Consider the following 14,033-nt stretch of genomic DNA (forward strand, 5'->3'; position numbering starts at 1 on the left):
GCAACATTCCTGACCACTTCAAGCCTCCTTACTCGAAAGCGAAGAAGGGCTTTTAAATGCACATAAACAGAAAACTGCAAACAATAAAGGTGCAACCTCCTGCAAACTCAGTTTGACAACTAAACGACTTTCAGCAGCTAACACAGAGACAGACAGCCAGTGGCAGTCCAAATTGACTACTCACGACTTCCCTCTCCCTGGCAAAGAGGAGCCGATAAGGAGACGGCCATGTGGCTCTGCTACAGTCTTCAGTCGATGCACACTGGAGACAAAATGCATTTTCTGGGAATTCAGTTACCTAAAATGATTCTAGTGGGGATGTGAGAACAGCCTAACAAACGAAATGACACTTTTGAGGTGAGGTAACCACTCACTCTCACTCTATTACAGCATACTAAAATAAAAAAGCTACTGACATAGGCTCACAGATCAAACAGTCAAAAAGCTGTCCTCACAATTCAGGAGAGAAGTTCATGGTGATACCAAATATAATTTTGCTTTGTGACATAATTTATAATTTAGGATTTTCTCAATTTGCAAACAAGGCAAAGCTATTAAAAATAAATGTTCCAATTAACTAACATGATTTTTAAGGAAAAAAAGGAAACATATTACAAACATATTTGCCTCCCCAACTTCAGTAAATACAAAATAGGTCAGATCATGATTTCATCTGGTCACGTGACACTTTCTCTCCAAAGCTCAGGCACGTGGTGTCTGCATAATGCCTGGTAACCACCATCATTCCTTTGCAAGGCCGAGAACGAAGGCCTTCAACAGGAAGACCTGGTCAGAAGTAGCATGGCATGAGGAGCACACACATAAGAAGTAGGAAAATACGTCTCAACCTTAAACTCGCAGGAAGGAATTAGGATCAGACGGTCCCTGACTAAAGGATTGCTGTACCACACACGTCATTTAGAGACATGCTGCCTTTTAAGAGTGTCTGCATGTAAATCAGGTGGAGCTCAGATGCAGACACCTGACGATATCTGAAGGGGCAGGGAGCCATCAGCAGAGCAGAGCAGAGCAGAGCAGAAAATGAAGCTCCACCCAGCTGGGAGGGGAAGGCAGGCAAGAGGAATCACTTCACAGTCACCAACTTACTGCACTACCCAATAAGATTTTTTACCCTAAAGCCTTGGTACGTTAAAAAAATTTTCCAATTTTACTTTATCCTAAGTACTTAAATTATTTTAAAAGTACCTAAGGTAAGTCAAATTATGTCTAATTTCCAAATTCTGCTTTGACAGAACTGTTAAAATGTGTGTCCTTCTGATATTACACATCACTTCACAACTGGTACACGGTTCTACAGGTGTCCTCCACAGTTCACAAATCTCACCAAAGAATCACAACTGTAAACATGTAAAAACTAGGACCCAATGATGGACCAAACAGGCGGAGATGTCATCTTTCGAATCTCTCTGGTGTAGCCTGCTTTTGCACACCAAAACATTTTTTTCATTACTACTTACAAATGTGTTCCATGAGTGGGGAATCTGAAACAAATGCACATGATAGAAGAGAGGTGGGGGTCACGACACTCCCCATGACTGATGTGAGCTCCGCCTTCTGGGCTCCTTTCCTCACAGGCTGACTTTAGCAAGGCGCTATCACTCTGAGACCACCCCTCTCTGTTCAGGATGCTTTAGCAACTCAGTAGGAAGGAAGGACGAATCTTGCAAGGCATGAGACAGGAGGAGGGGGAAGGGCCTATGCTTATTCTGGGAGTGAGGAGAAGACAAGCCACAGGCGACAGCTACTGCACTGCACACCACACACACAGGGCGAATGAACAAGCAGGCACAGGCAGTTAAGAGACCATGTTCTTTTCAGCTAATGTATCATAATTAGGAATGGCATCCTGGCCTCCCTGTGGTATCTGGCAGTTGGTGCTAAGTCAGAGCTTTGATTTGTGTCCGCACACCACCTACTACACAGGATCTCAACAGAACATCCAGAACAACCTATGTAAAACCTGGCTAGAGAATGGGAAGCATTATCTCAACAGTAGGAGACAGTAAAGGGCACTGGTAATTTGAGGTATCTTCCACTTCTAGGACTTGCTGAAATAAAAACAAATAAAAATAAAAATAAAAAATAAAATAATCAATCCTACCCAGTCACTGTGCTGAGCCACCAAAAAGCCTGCCAGGCCAAGTGACCCGCCAGGCTGAGCGGACCGCCAGGAGGGAATGAGCACCAGTGCTAGGGAGCACGCGCGAACACTGACGCAAGGTCCACTGCACGGCCACCTGTTGAACCGGGAAGGGGCGTCCCTCTAATCCCCACTGTCATTTTTAAATCTTCTGTAGGAAAAGGAGAGAGGGGTGCAAAAGAGGAAACAAAGATAGAAAACACCGGGTTCCACCTGCCGGCAAGCACAGACTCGCTCAGTTGGGGGTGGGGAAGGGGGGAGATGCATTATTGGTACTTGTAGCCGTGGCACCTGTTACTGTGAAGCCTGTAGGAGGGGCTATGGAGCTGTGGCTGGGCTGCAGGTCCTTAGGAATGCCACTGTGAGAACTCAGCTGGTGGCCGAAGGCTGCGCTGAACTGTGGGAGTTGCTGCTTGGGAGAGGTGGAGGCCATTAGTTCAGCAGAAGGCCCCATGCCACTGAAGCTGGTCTGTGGTAACCCCGGAAGCACACTGGAACTGCTTGGGGTAACGGTGGCGAAGGCAGGCTGTGTGGTCTCTGAGTTGGATGTGGTGGGTGGCGTGGAGAGGGAAGTGGAAAGAAGGTGTCCATCCGCGCCAAGGAGGTTGCTAAATGCAGAGGGATCGCCAAGGTTGACGGGGAGATTGCCCCAGTGAGTTCTGGGGTTGACCACTCCTCCAAGTGGCACCTCAAGCTGGGTGGGGAGCAAGTGCTGGGCCATGATGGGCATCTCTGCTGAAAAGGTAGCTGCCATATTATCACCAGAGTAAGATGTGTGGGGAGAGGTGATATGGTCACTGTAGGGCGACGGCACGTGCTCGCTATCATAATGGCTTCCATGGGGTGAGGAGTGTGAATGATCACTGCTGTATTGCTGTCGTGAGGTGATAAGGTCGTCTGCCTTGCTCAGCAGCTGGGCAGGATGTGGCCTCTGAGAGGCATGGCTGCCATCATGAAGTCCATGAAACTGTCCTGGGAAGGCTCTCTCCCCAAGTGCACTCTGGCTGAGCAGAGTGGCAGAAGTAAGGCCAACGCTGGCTGGGGCAGAGAACTGCCCCTGGATCTGCCCTGCCAGGGGTGTAGGTGGGTTGGACAGAGTAGCAGAATGGAGTAGGTTCTCGTCCAGCTCTAGACTAGAAAAGCTATCGTGCACTATACGTCCGTTCAGTAGCTCCCCTAGATCCGTGTTTACTTCTCGACTCAAGGACTGGATTCCCGAAGCATCGGTACCCGTGGAGAACACCCCCATCCCTCTATCTGACAAGCCCTGGACTGGCACACCGTCTGACTGGGAAAGTACCCCAATTGTACTCAGGCACTCGAGAGAAGTTACAGCTTGCAAGGCCCGCTCAAGCTCTTCAGCTTCTTCAGTGGTCGGGAGGAGGTCTCCATTCTTTCCTGCATCAACCAAAGTCATGAGAATCAGTGGCTATGACAACTAACTTACACAGCAAGTCACACGTCTGAGTATTTCACGCTATCCTATCACAGGGGTCCTTCTTGCCGGGTTTGGGGGTGCACACCTACAATTCTGGTACTTAGGAGGCCAGAGCAGGGGGATCTGAGTTCCAGGTCAGCCTGGTCTACAGAGTGAGTTCCAGGCCGGCTAGAGCTCCAGAAGGAGGACCCTGTCTCAAAAAAAAGAGAATCCTTTGTGAAAAGAAACGTTTCTTGAGATGGGACTAGAAAAAAAATTAAATATTGATCTGCAGGACAATGAAATATTGATCCATCAGCTCTCTGGGATTTTAATTGCCATCTTGTTTATTTATGTGTAGAAATCTACCATGCGAAATGTTTTGTTTGTGTTTGTTTTCAGACATTTTACCATGTAACCTTGGGTGGCCTCAAAGTCATAGAGATATGTCTGTCTCTGCCTACCAGTGCTGAGATTAAAGGCGTGTGCTATCAGGCCTGGCTCCGTTAAGTTCTTTTATTTATGAGCAGGTTTATGTCTATGTGAACTCTGGCCACACATGTGTAGGTGCCTGTGGAGGCCAAGGTGTTGGCGCTGGAGGTGCAAACAGCGGTAGGTTCCAATATGGATACTAGGAACTGAACTTGGGTCCTCTGGAGAGTGCAAACACTCAACTGAGCAGTCTCACCCGCCCTCAGTGTTAGTTTCTTAGGAAGTCTAAAAGGCTGTCAATTAAAAACCCAATGTCCATTTGATTATACATATTTTTCACCTAAAACGATATTAGTGTCATTAATATAAATAAATGAAGGCTGTATAGAACAAGACAGGTATATAATACTTTGTCTAGATTCTTCCAACTGGAGATGAGAACAAAAAGTAATGGTAAATGCTCAGTTTCTTTCCAAAGTTAACTTTCTTCCTCTTTTCTAAGATTTACTCTTTCTAATTATGTGTCTATGATCTATGTTTGCCTGTGACAAGTGAGTGCGATACCCGTGGTGTCCAGAAGAGAGTGTCCGATCCCTGAGAGCTGGAGTGAGCAGCCTCCTAAGGACAACCAAAAGGGTCCTAGACAACAGAGGAAAGTGATCTTAACCATCTCTCCAGTTCCATGAGTTACCTTACAAAGGATGCTTGGTTTACTCTTTAGAGTCTGTCCTGTCCTCCTTGGCCAGGCAGAGTGGGAACACCTTTAATCCCAGCATTGCTGGGTTACAGACCTGGACCACTGTGCCAGGCTCCAAAGACAGGGCAAGCTGTAAAAAGATTCTAATAAACTTTCCTTTACAAATAAAAGATATATTGAATAGCACTGTCAAAACATCAAGGAAAATTACTCATTTTAATGGAACAAAATTCAATTGCTATTAAAGTACAAATATACTAAGTATCTGGTATGATTACCTAAATTCAAATTGCCCACCTTCTGAAGAAGAAACCGCTGGAGGGATGTTCATGTCTTCTATTTATAGTGATGGGAATGTTATGTCAGGGAAAACATTTCAGATATGCTGCAAAGGGCTATTTTATTAAAAATAAGAATAGTAAAATGCCAGCAAGATGGGTCAGTGGGGGAAGGTACATGCCACACAGGCCTAACCGTCTGAATGGAACCCTGGAGCCCAGGTAAGGATGGGAGGAGAGGCTCTCCCCAACCCTCCACATTCATGCATGCTTCTACACAGTTACACACGTCACATACAGCAATATTATTATTACTATTATTTCTAGGATGGGTTCAGTGACACCAGGCATAATCCCAGTAAGCCAGAGCTGAGACAGGAGAATTATGAGTTCAAGGTTAGCCTGAATTATGTGGAAAGATAAAATAAAACTCATTTCTCTTCTTTTTTTTTTTTTTTTTTTTTGGTTCTTTTTTTTGGAGCTGGGGATCGAACCCAGGGCCTTGACGCTTCCTAGGCAAGTGCTCTACCACTGAGCTAAATCCCCAACCCCCTCATTTCTCTTCTTATGAACCATGTCTAAATCAGTTCCTTGAGTAAAACACTGACCATACCTTCAAAAAAATCAAAGTCTTGTAAATCATCCGGCAGCCGCGGCAGGACATCTGCAAAGTCTTCCTGGTTCAATTCCAAGTCGTGCGGAATGTCAGTGATCTCATTGGCAATGTCATCCGGCAACTCGTCAGCACTCAGCTCTGGCGTGGAAGGGCTTCTGCAAAGACAGAGTAGACGTCCAGACACCTACAAGGCAGGTCACCCGTCCTCGGTGCACATCCCTCACTCTCTAAGCATCCAGTGCAAACACAAGAGATGGCCGCTCTCTCCAGCCATGGCAGCGGCTCATCCCCACACTTGGGAACTGACGGCTAGAGAGTCAGCTCACTCTCAGTTTCACAGAGACTTGAGGATGTCTAGGAATACACAGGGCTCTGTCTCAAAACAATTCTTTTCCCTTACTTTATGAGAAGGAAATTGGAACACAGGACATTGCAGAAAGACCCACCTCACTACCTGTAGCCATGAATTCCTACAGCCTTTACCCATGATTAAGACAATCATTACTAGATGGTACTTTCACTTCAAAGTAGTAAAATGAATCACTATTTAGGGTATCTATGTTTTAGTAAAATTTCAAAACTGATCAATGAAATAAATGGACAGGAGTGAATTGACATCATTATATCAAAATATTTAAGTCTGCCAAAATTTTAAAAACTCATATTCCTAATTAAATACTTCTATTTTAACATGTATAATTTTAGTTAAAACAGAAGAACCTGAGTGAATAAAATTATCAATTTTAGCACTATTTTCTTTGCTCTAATGAAAAACTGGCATTGATAAATGTATAACACAAACTTAGTCAGACGCTGGTAAAATCTGTGTATGACACTGTTCAAAGGGTTTAAGCTGAGATGCCCAAGAGCTGTGGTAGGTTAGGGGCACCACTGACCGGATCTGGGAGGCCTGCACTGGCAGTGAGACGCTGGTGGGCATGCTGAGATTCCCTTGGGGCACTGCAGGAGGGATGGGCTTCTGGGGTCGACGAGGTCCACGCCGTCTCTTCTTCTTGTGTTTTTTGGTAAGTGCAGGGGGCTTTGTTTTTTTCCTAGGTTTCCTCTGTTGCTGGTGCTGAACTTTACGGGAGTTATCTCCTCTCAGGAAATTATCCTTTAAAATGAATAAAGCATTTTTAAAAACCTACCCTACCCCTCACTCCTAGGTTAGTGCACAGCAGGGTGACTAGCGAATGGCAATTCTCTATATATTTCAAGACCAGAAGAAAGCTTAAAGCTTTTACTCAAAAGAAATGTAGGTACACTGCCTGCCTAGCATGTGCAGGGCCCTGAGCTGGAGCCCCAATATCACATTAAACCAGGTGTGGTGGTGCACGCCAGTACTCTAGATAGGCACCTGAAGGAGGCAACTGGAAGATCAACCCAGGCTACACCAAACCCTGTCTCAAAAGAAAAAAAAAAGAGTTAAATATTTGAAAGATATGTTTTACCCAATTTAAATACTGTATAATATGGAAACATCACATAATTCTAATGATAATTTTTGTGCATCAGTCAGAATAAATTTATCTGAGGCTACAGATAATAATGAGTCTCAGTGGTTAAGAGCACAGACTGATCTTCCAGAGGTCCAGGGTCTTGTTCCCAGCACCCACTGGCAGCTGGCAGCTGGCCCAGGAGAAGTGGCGCCCTTGCCTAACCTTTATAAGCATGAAGCACTCACGTGGTCCATACACTCACGTATAGGAAACCACTCATACACACAGAGATAGATAATTATCTGACAACCCTAAGGTTATCTGGGAAAACTTAACTATCAGAAATGCTCTCTTAATGCTTCCTAAAACTATATATAATAAATGAACAAAAATGTTAACTGAATTCACAGTTCACATTGATCTTTCCCCTGTCTCCTCCCCCAACCCCAGAACACCGCCTAGTATGTGAAAGCCAAGGGTTGATCTCCAGCAAAGCCAACAAACAAATGAGACACTATGATAGTTTATGTTCTCCAAAAACTTACTCTTGCCATGAAGAAACATCAAGAAAAAGAGGCATAAATACACCACTCAGAAAATGAGTAACAGATTTTAAAGACAAGGATGGGTAAGGGAGGGGACCATCCTAGGCCAAAAGAAACAGCAGAAACAAGGACAGACTGACAAGCTAACTGGTGGAGGAGCTTGGAACTAGAGCATACATGATTCTGAATTCAGTGACTTTAAACTTTAATAGGCAGGGAGACTTTTCCTCCCTTTTCTTTCCAACTAGAGGAGTCACTTTTGAGGAAGAAACATGACAAGCATGTTAAGAGATGCCGGCCTTCTAGCAATGTACAGGGATGAACAAGTAGATGTCAAGGTTCCTTCAGAACAGGAATCAAGGTTCCCATCTCAGAGCCAAATGCAAGGCGATAAATAGGCCACATCAGCATTCAATAAAATAAATACAAAGCAAAGGGCTCATCTGAAATTCTTTTTTAAAAAATGTATTCCATTATTTCCCAATTTGTGTGCATGTCTGCACACATGTATGTACAGGTATACACAGGTGCACACGCATGCCAAGGGCAGAAGAGCGTATTGGTCCCTAAGGCGTTTGTGAGATGTCCAGCTTGTCATGTGGGTGCTGGCATCCAAACTCAGTCCTGTCCTTAGAGTTCTTGCCTCCCTGAGTGTGTGATCTAAAATTTCCACTGTTAATAAGCCAGTCACTCTGCAGAACTTTGTGACAGCTCCCGTTGTACGACACTGTATTCCAACAATGTCTATTTGATACCCTGCCTGCAACAGAAGAGTGCTTGTGACTGCTGACACCTTACACTTACTGCCATCGAGATGAGGGTCACAGGAGGCATTACACACACACAGATCAAACATGGTTACAGCTCATGCTGTCACTGCTTGAATTCAGTTATGCACACTGTTGGTACAACTTATGCACACACACAAAGTGTACCAGAAAGGGACAAAGAGCAGCAGGGTATGGAACCGATGACAGTGAGACGGACACTAATACTCAAGAATGAACCACAGCAGGCTGTGTTCTCAAAGCAACAATCCAGTAAAGGAGAAAAACAAAGTACATTAAGTTGTATTATAGCTTCAGAACAAAGAAAAACCTGCCTTTTGCATGTCAAATAATATAGCTGAGATGAGGAGGAGGAAAATTAGAAATCTGTATCTAAACAGCCTTTTTTTAAAAAAGATTTATTTATTTTATGTATATGAATACAGTAAGCTGTCTTCTGACACGCCAGAAGAGGGCATCAGATCCCATTACAGATGGTTCTGAGCTACCATGTGGTTGCTGGGAATTGAACTCAGGACCTCTTAACCACTGAGCCATCTCTCCAGCCCTCTAAACAGCCTTTTAATAGGCTCTTTTAATAGCTATATAACTTAAGAAAAACCATTGTATCTACAACTGGCAACATTTTTTTTCTGGCGATATATAAGACAGTGTTTAAATAGTTGATACCACTCTTTAGTGTATGAATCCTGGGACAGCTCTTAACTAAATAGCTAAAAGGACTGCAGACAGCAGTGTTTGGAAACTAATACCATTAGATCAAATTTAAATCAGGGAAGACAAGGAAAGCACAAAATCAAAAATTCTGAAAGGATTATTTCATGTAAACTTAAGTATAGACTCTGAAGTTGTAGATTTACTTTTTAAAGCCAGTGCTGAGGATATAGAAGAATGCTCACTGGGCATATTGGATACCGGGTGTGATGGTAGGCCTATCATCCTACCACTCATCAGGTGGAAGTTAGATCTGAAGTTCACTGTTATCCTCAGCTGGATACCAAGATCAAGGCTAGCCTCGGGTACAGAAGACCTGTCTCAAACCTTTACTGGATACCAAGATCAAGGCTAGCCTCGGGTACAGAAGACCTGTCTCAAACCTCTACTGAATACCAAGATTGAGGCTAGCCTCGGGTACAGAAGACCTGTCTCAAACCTCCACTGCCAGCAGGGAAAAGGCCCACATTCATCCCTGGGAGGTCACTAACAGACCCTAGTCTTGCATGTATGTGGGATGGCAGAGTAACACCGACGTGAAGAACTGAGTCCTGTGCTGCTTTGAAAGCTGCTGGGCCCTCATCAACAAGGATCTATGGAGCCATCAATCAAGGTCTACACAGCAGTCCAAACACACAGAGGCCTAGGACAATGACCCAGCTGGTATTGCTCAAGCATCAGACTGCAAGCGTCCACATACAGAGCCAGGCACAGCACCAGGCATCTATCTCTCCAGCACTGGGGAGGCAGAGACATGCATCTCTCGAGTTGGTTGAGCAGCCAGTTAAGCCAATCAGTGAGCTCCAGGTTCAGCGAGAGAAGCTATCTCAAAAAACAAGAGTGAGAAGAACTGAGAAAGAGCGCACACACACAAACAGGTATATATATACAAAAGCATGCGGAAAGCTGGGTGTGCTGGCTCTCACACCTATAATCTTAATACTCAGGGGTAGGTAGCTAAGGCACATACTTTATAAGTTCCAGGCCAGTTTGAGCTAGAGTGAAACCCTACCTAAAAACAAAAACAACAAAACCCAGAAAATTATTCTGCATTCATATAAAGCCCAAATAAACAGAAAAATGCCCATCTTTTAAATGTATTTCAATTAAATAAAAAAAATAAATAAGTACTTGGGAGGCAGAGGCAAGAGGATCTCTGTGAGTTCAAGGCCAGCCTAATTTACAGATTGAGTTCTTGGACAGCCAGGGCTACACAGAGAAACCCTAGTCTTGAAAACCTAGAAGGAAAATAAATCCAACATTTCTATGTGAAGTTTAGTATTTGTTGTGGTTTATATATGCTTGGCCCAGGGAATGGCATTGTTGGGAGACGGGGCCTTGTGGGAGTAGGTGTGTCACTGTGGGTGTGGGCTTTGAGACACTACTCCTAGCTGCCTGGGAGCCAGTATTCTGCTAGCTGCCTTCAGATGAAGATGTAGAATGCTCAGCTCCTCCTGCACCAGGCCTGCCTGGATGCTGCCATGCTCCCGCCTTGGTGATCATGGACTGAACCTCTAAACCTGTAAGACAGCCCAATTAAATGTTGTTTTTATAAGAGTTGCCCTGGTCATGATATCTGTTCACAGCAGTAAAACCCTAAGATAGTATTCAAAGTTTTCAAAACGTGATCCTAAAACTGAACTAACCAAAAAGAAGATCTTGGTAAGGCCAGTGGGTTAACAAGGGAACAGACCAGAAAGGCAGCCTTTCTGCCTAACTGTACCCTTAGCTAATGGCAAAGCCAGAGCTGCAAACCAGCTGCCTGGTCCTTGATACCAATGCATGCTCAAAGTGCACCATGCTCAGAGAATACCTTGCACCTTGCCTTTCTGGCCTTATGGTCCAGAAGGTACACAGCACAGTATCTCAAGACAACTGCTTGATAAATGAAAATACAGCTCAAGTCTGAGGAGTTTGTTTTCCATGCTGGCCTCAAACGCAAAATCTCATTCATGTCAGGCAAGTACTCTACTGCTAAGCTACAGCTTCACCCCAAATCAAACCCATTTTAAATAATTATCTAATTCAAAGATTTGACTAATTCAAATGTGTCTCTCTTTCAAATTATTCTAAATTAATTAGGGTTCATGATACTAACATTAACAAAAGCAATAATTAAGTTCAACAAAATTATAGAAAGGCTTGGTATTTTGCCTAAACTTTATTAAATATCCAGAGATTCCCAGAACTGCATATTAAAAAAAAAAAACTGAAGGCGAAGATGGTGTGTAAAACCTGCTATGTATAAGAAACTACAACTATACTACTGTGTGTGTTTATGAATGAGACATAAAGATATGAATGGATGATTTTTTAAAAAGCATTTATCTAAATAATAACAGGTTTGGTATTTCTCATCTGAAACACTGAGGGACCAGCAGTGTTTTTGAGGTTTTGTATATTTGCATATAATTTGCATATGAAAAATCATTACTCCAGAGATCTAAAAACCAGCATCTGGAAGGCTCCAAAACATGTACTTTTTGAGTGTCATGCCATCTTAAAACTGCACAGATTTTGGGTTTTTGGATTAGAGATATTCAAACTGTACTAAGTACTCTTTGAAATACTTGGGAGTTTGGTTTGGTTTTGAAAAAGGTCTCAAATTCAAGAGGTCAACACACTATTTTGAAATTTTTTGGTCAAAGGCAACACAACATAGTGTTTCCAGTACTGAAACCACTGTTTGTACAGAACTTCATTAGTGTCTTATTCCTAGTGGAAACAGTCATCAGCAATTTGAAAGCCCCAACTGCAGGGCATAAATACTAAACTTACCATCTTTTTGGCATGTTCTTCGCACAGGGGCGTCTGGTGTGTAATGTCAAACACTGGCACAGAGCACTGCTGTCCGTCTGCAAACTTGGCAGTGCAGCTGGAGAACAGCTGCTGAGAACGGTTCAAGAGGATGTCTGGGGTTTGTAGTCAGGAAGAAAACACACTCAAATCATTTAACTCTTCGGTATCTGAATAAAGTGTCACTCCCCTCGTGTTTTACAAGCACTACCCTGTCTCTATCAATCAACAGGGGAAATTCTGAGGGACTATTTAGCTAACAGGCACTCGCTCAGGCAAATCTCCTTACGGCCATTCTAAATCAACTTCTACACTGTGAATAAACAATAACACTTTCTTGTTAAACCTTCCTGAAATCCCTGCTAAAAAGATGTTGTAAAATCAGCAGCTGACTTTTTTCTCTTAGGTATTCTATCTTATATATGTATGAGTGTCGTGCCTGGATGCTCTTACATATACCAAATATCAACTGCACTGGAATGGATGGTTGTAAGCTACTGTGTGAGTTCTGGGAATGGAAATCAGGTCCTTCTGAAGAGCAAGGAACAAGTGCTCTTAACTGATAAGCCACCTCCCCAGCTTCTAAAATCAGCATTTAATAAGAAAACTTTATCTTAGGATACTCAACAAAGAGAATGAAAATTTAAATAAAAAAACCCATCTGTCCAAGGTTGAATTTTTTATTCACATTTACAGGACCAAAATAAATCTCACAAATTAATGACGAAAATTAATTTGAAAGCCTTATTTAAAATTGAAATGTCTAGGGCCTCTTGTTTTGTTTGTTGTTTTTTAGACAGGGTCTTGCTATATAGCCTAAGCTAGCCTTAAACTCGTGACTATAGAGTAAGACCACCTCAAAAGACAAAGAAAAGTTCATCTTCTTAGCCACTGTACTGTTCCATGTTTGACCTCTGGGCTGAGGGCAGGGCTTCTCAGCAAGCATGTAAGCAGAATATGAGACCTTCTACTCAATTTCCAGTACCACACACGTACACACACACACACACACACACACACACACACACACACACACATACACACACACACACGCACACACACACACACGCAAAGATTTATTTTCTATTTAAAATGTACATTTGGGTTTCCCTTTTTTTGATTTATATTTGTTATATATAAACTGTTAGAGAAGAGCCTGGTAAGACTCAAAGTAAAGGACAGAAAGGAGGCCAAAAATGTACGTGTAGGAGCCAGGTGGGAGGGTCTGGAGGTGACTGAGCCCCAGAGTGTGACGCCAACCAGACATGATGAGCCCCTGTTTCGAGGGAGGGAGGGAGGGAGGGAGGGAGGAGAGAGAAAACATTCATCCTGAACACAATTACAGACCTGTAACCCTCATATCTAAGAGGGTGAATCAGGTTTCAGGCCAGCTAAGTAACATAGTAACAGTAGGGTTATATCCTACTTTACTATACCGCACATAAATACATACAAAATTAAGACTGCAAATCAGAGAGACTGCTAATGTAAAATGTTCCAGCTGGGTGTGATGACACAAGCCTATAAGCTCAGCCCACAGGAGAGTGAGGAATGACTGCCACAGGCTTAGGGGCAACCAGGGCTATACAGCAAGAGCCTGTCTGATGAAAACAAACACAAGCATTTTCAATGGTACTCAGTTTTAATATTTACTAAAGACGAGGGTAGTGACCCAGTGAAGTGACTTAGTGGGCAAAGGAGCTTTCTTAGCAAACCTGCTGACCATAGTTCCATTTGCAGAGTACACGTAAAGGTGAGAAGAAAGATTGACTTTACACAGTGAGTTAAAGGACAGTTGGGACTACTAAAATATGGTCTCATAAACAAACAAACAAACAAACAAACAAACAAAGTGCCAGATCTGCTGGCACTAGCCCTTAATCCCAGCACTTAGGAGGCAGAGGCAGGAAGATCCACAGTTTAAGGCCAGCTGTGTCTATAAAGAGAGTTTCAGGACAGCTAAGGCTACACAGAGAAACCCTGCCTCAAAACAACAAAGAGTGCTGTTTTCCCACAGTCACTGCGGCCCCAGCTGGAAGCACCTAGAGAAGCAGCTCTCCGCTTTAGTGAGAAGCGTCCCACGTCAGCTGTACAGCACCTGCTTTGCTGCTCTGTGTAGAGGTCCAAGCTCTCACTCTGGCACAGGTCCT

General features: G+C 43.5%; 1 protein-coding gene across 13 annotated transcripts in view; it reads right to left on the bottom strand.

The window, feature by feature from the left end:
- Positions 1-1,189: 1,189 nt before the first annotated feature.
- The window catches only part of Ino80d (INO80 complex subunit D), a 57,491-nt gene continuing 44,647 nt past the window's right edge, over positions 1,190-14,033 (bottom strand). For all 13 annotated transcript variants that reach the window (XM_032901201.1, XM_032901211.1, XM_032901209.1 and 10 more), the window contains 4 exons: positions 11,866-11,999; positions 6,498-6,715; positions 5,599-5,756; positions 1,190-3,559 (listed from right to left, as the gene is read on the bottom strand). In XM_032901201.1, coding sequence (XP_032757092.1) covers positions 2,397-3,559; positions 5,599-5,756; positions 6,498-6,715; positions 11,866-11,999 — 1,673 coding nt within the window. In that variant the 3' untranslated portion in view covers positions 1,190-2,396. The remainder of the gene's footprint in view (positions 3,560-5,598; positions 5,757-6,497; positions 6,716-11,865; positions 12,000-14,033) is intronic.

This window comes from Rattus rattus, chromosome 4 (assembly GCF_011064425.1).
Source record: "Rattus rattus isolate New Zealand chromosome 4, Rrattus_CSIRO_v1, whole genome shotgun sequence".
NCBI lineage: Eukaryota > Metazoa > Chordata > Mammalia > Rodentia > Muridae > Rattus > Rattus rattus.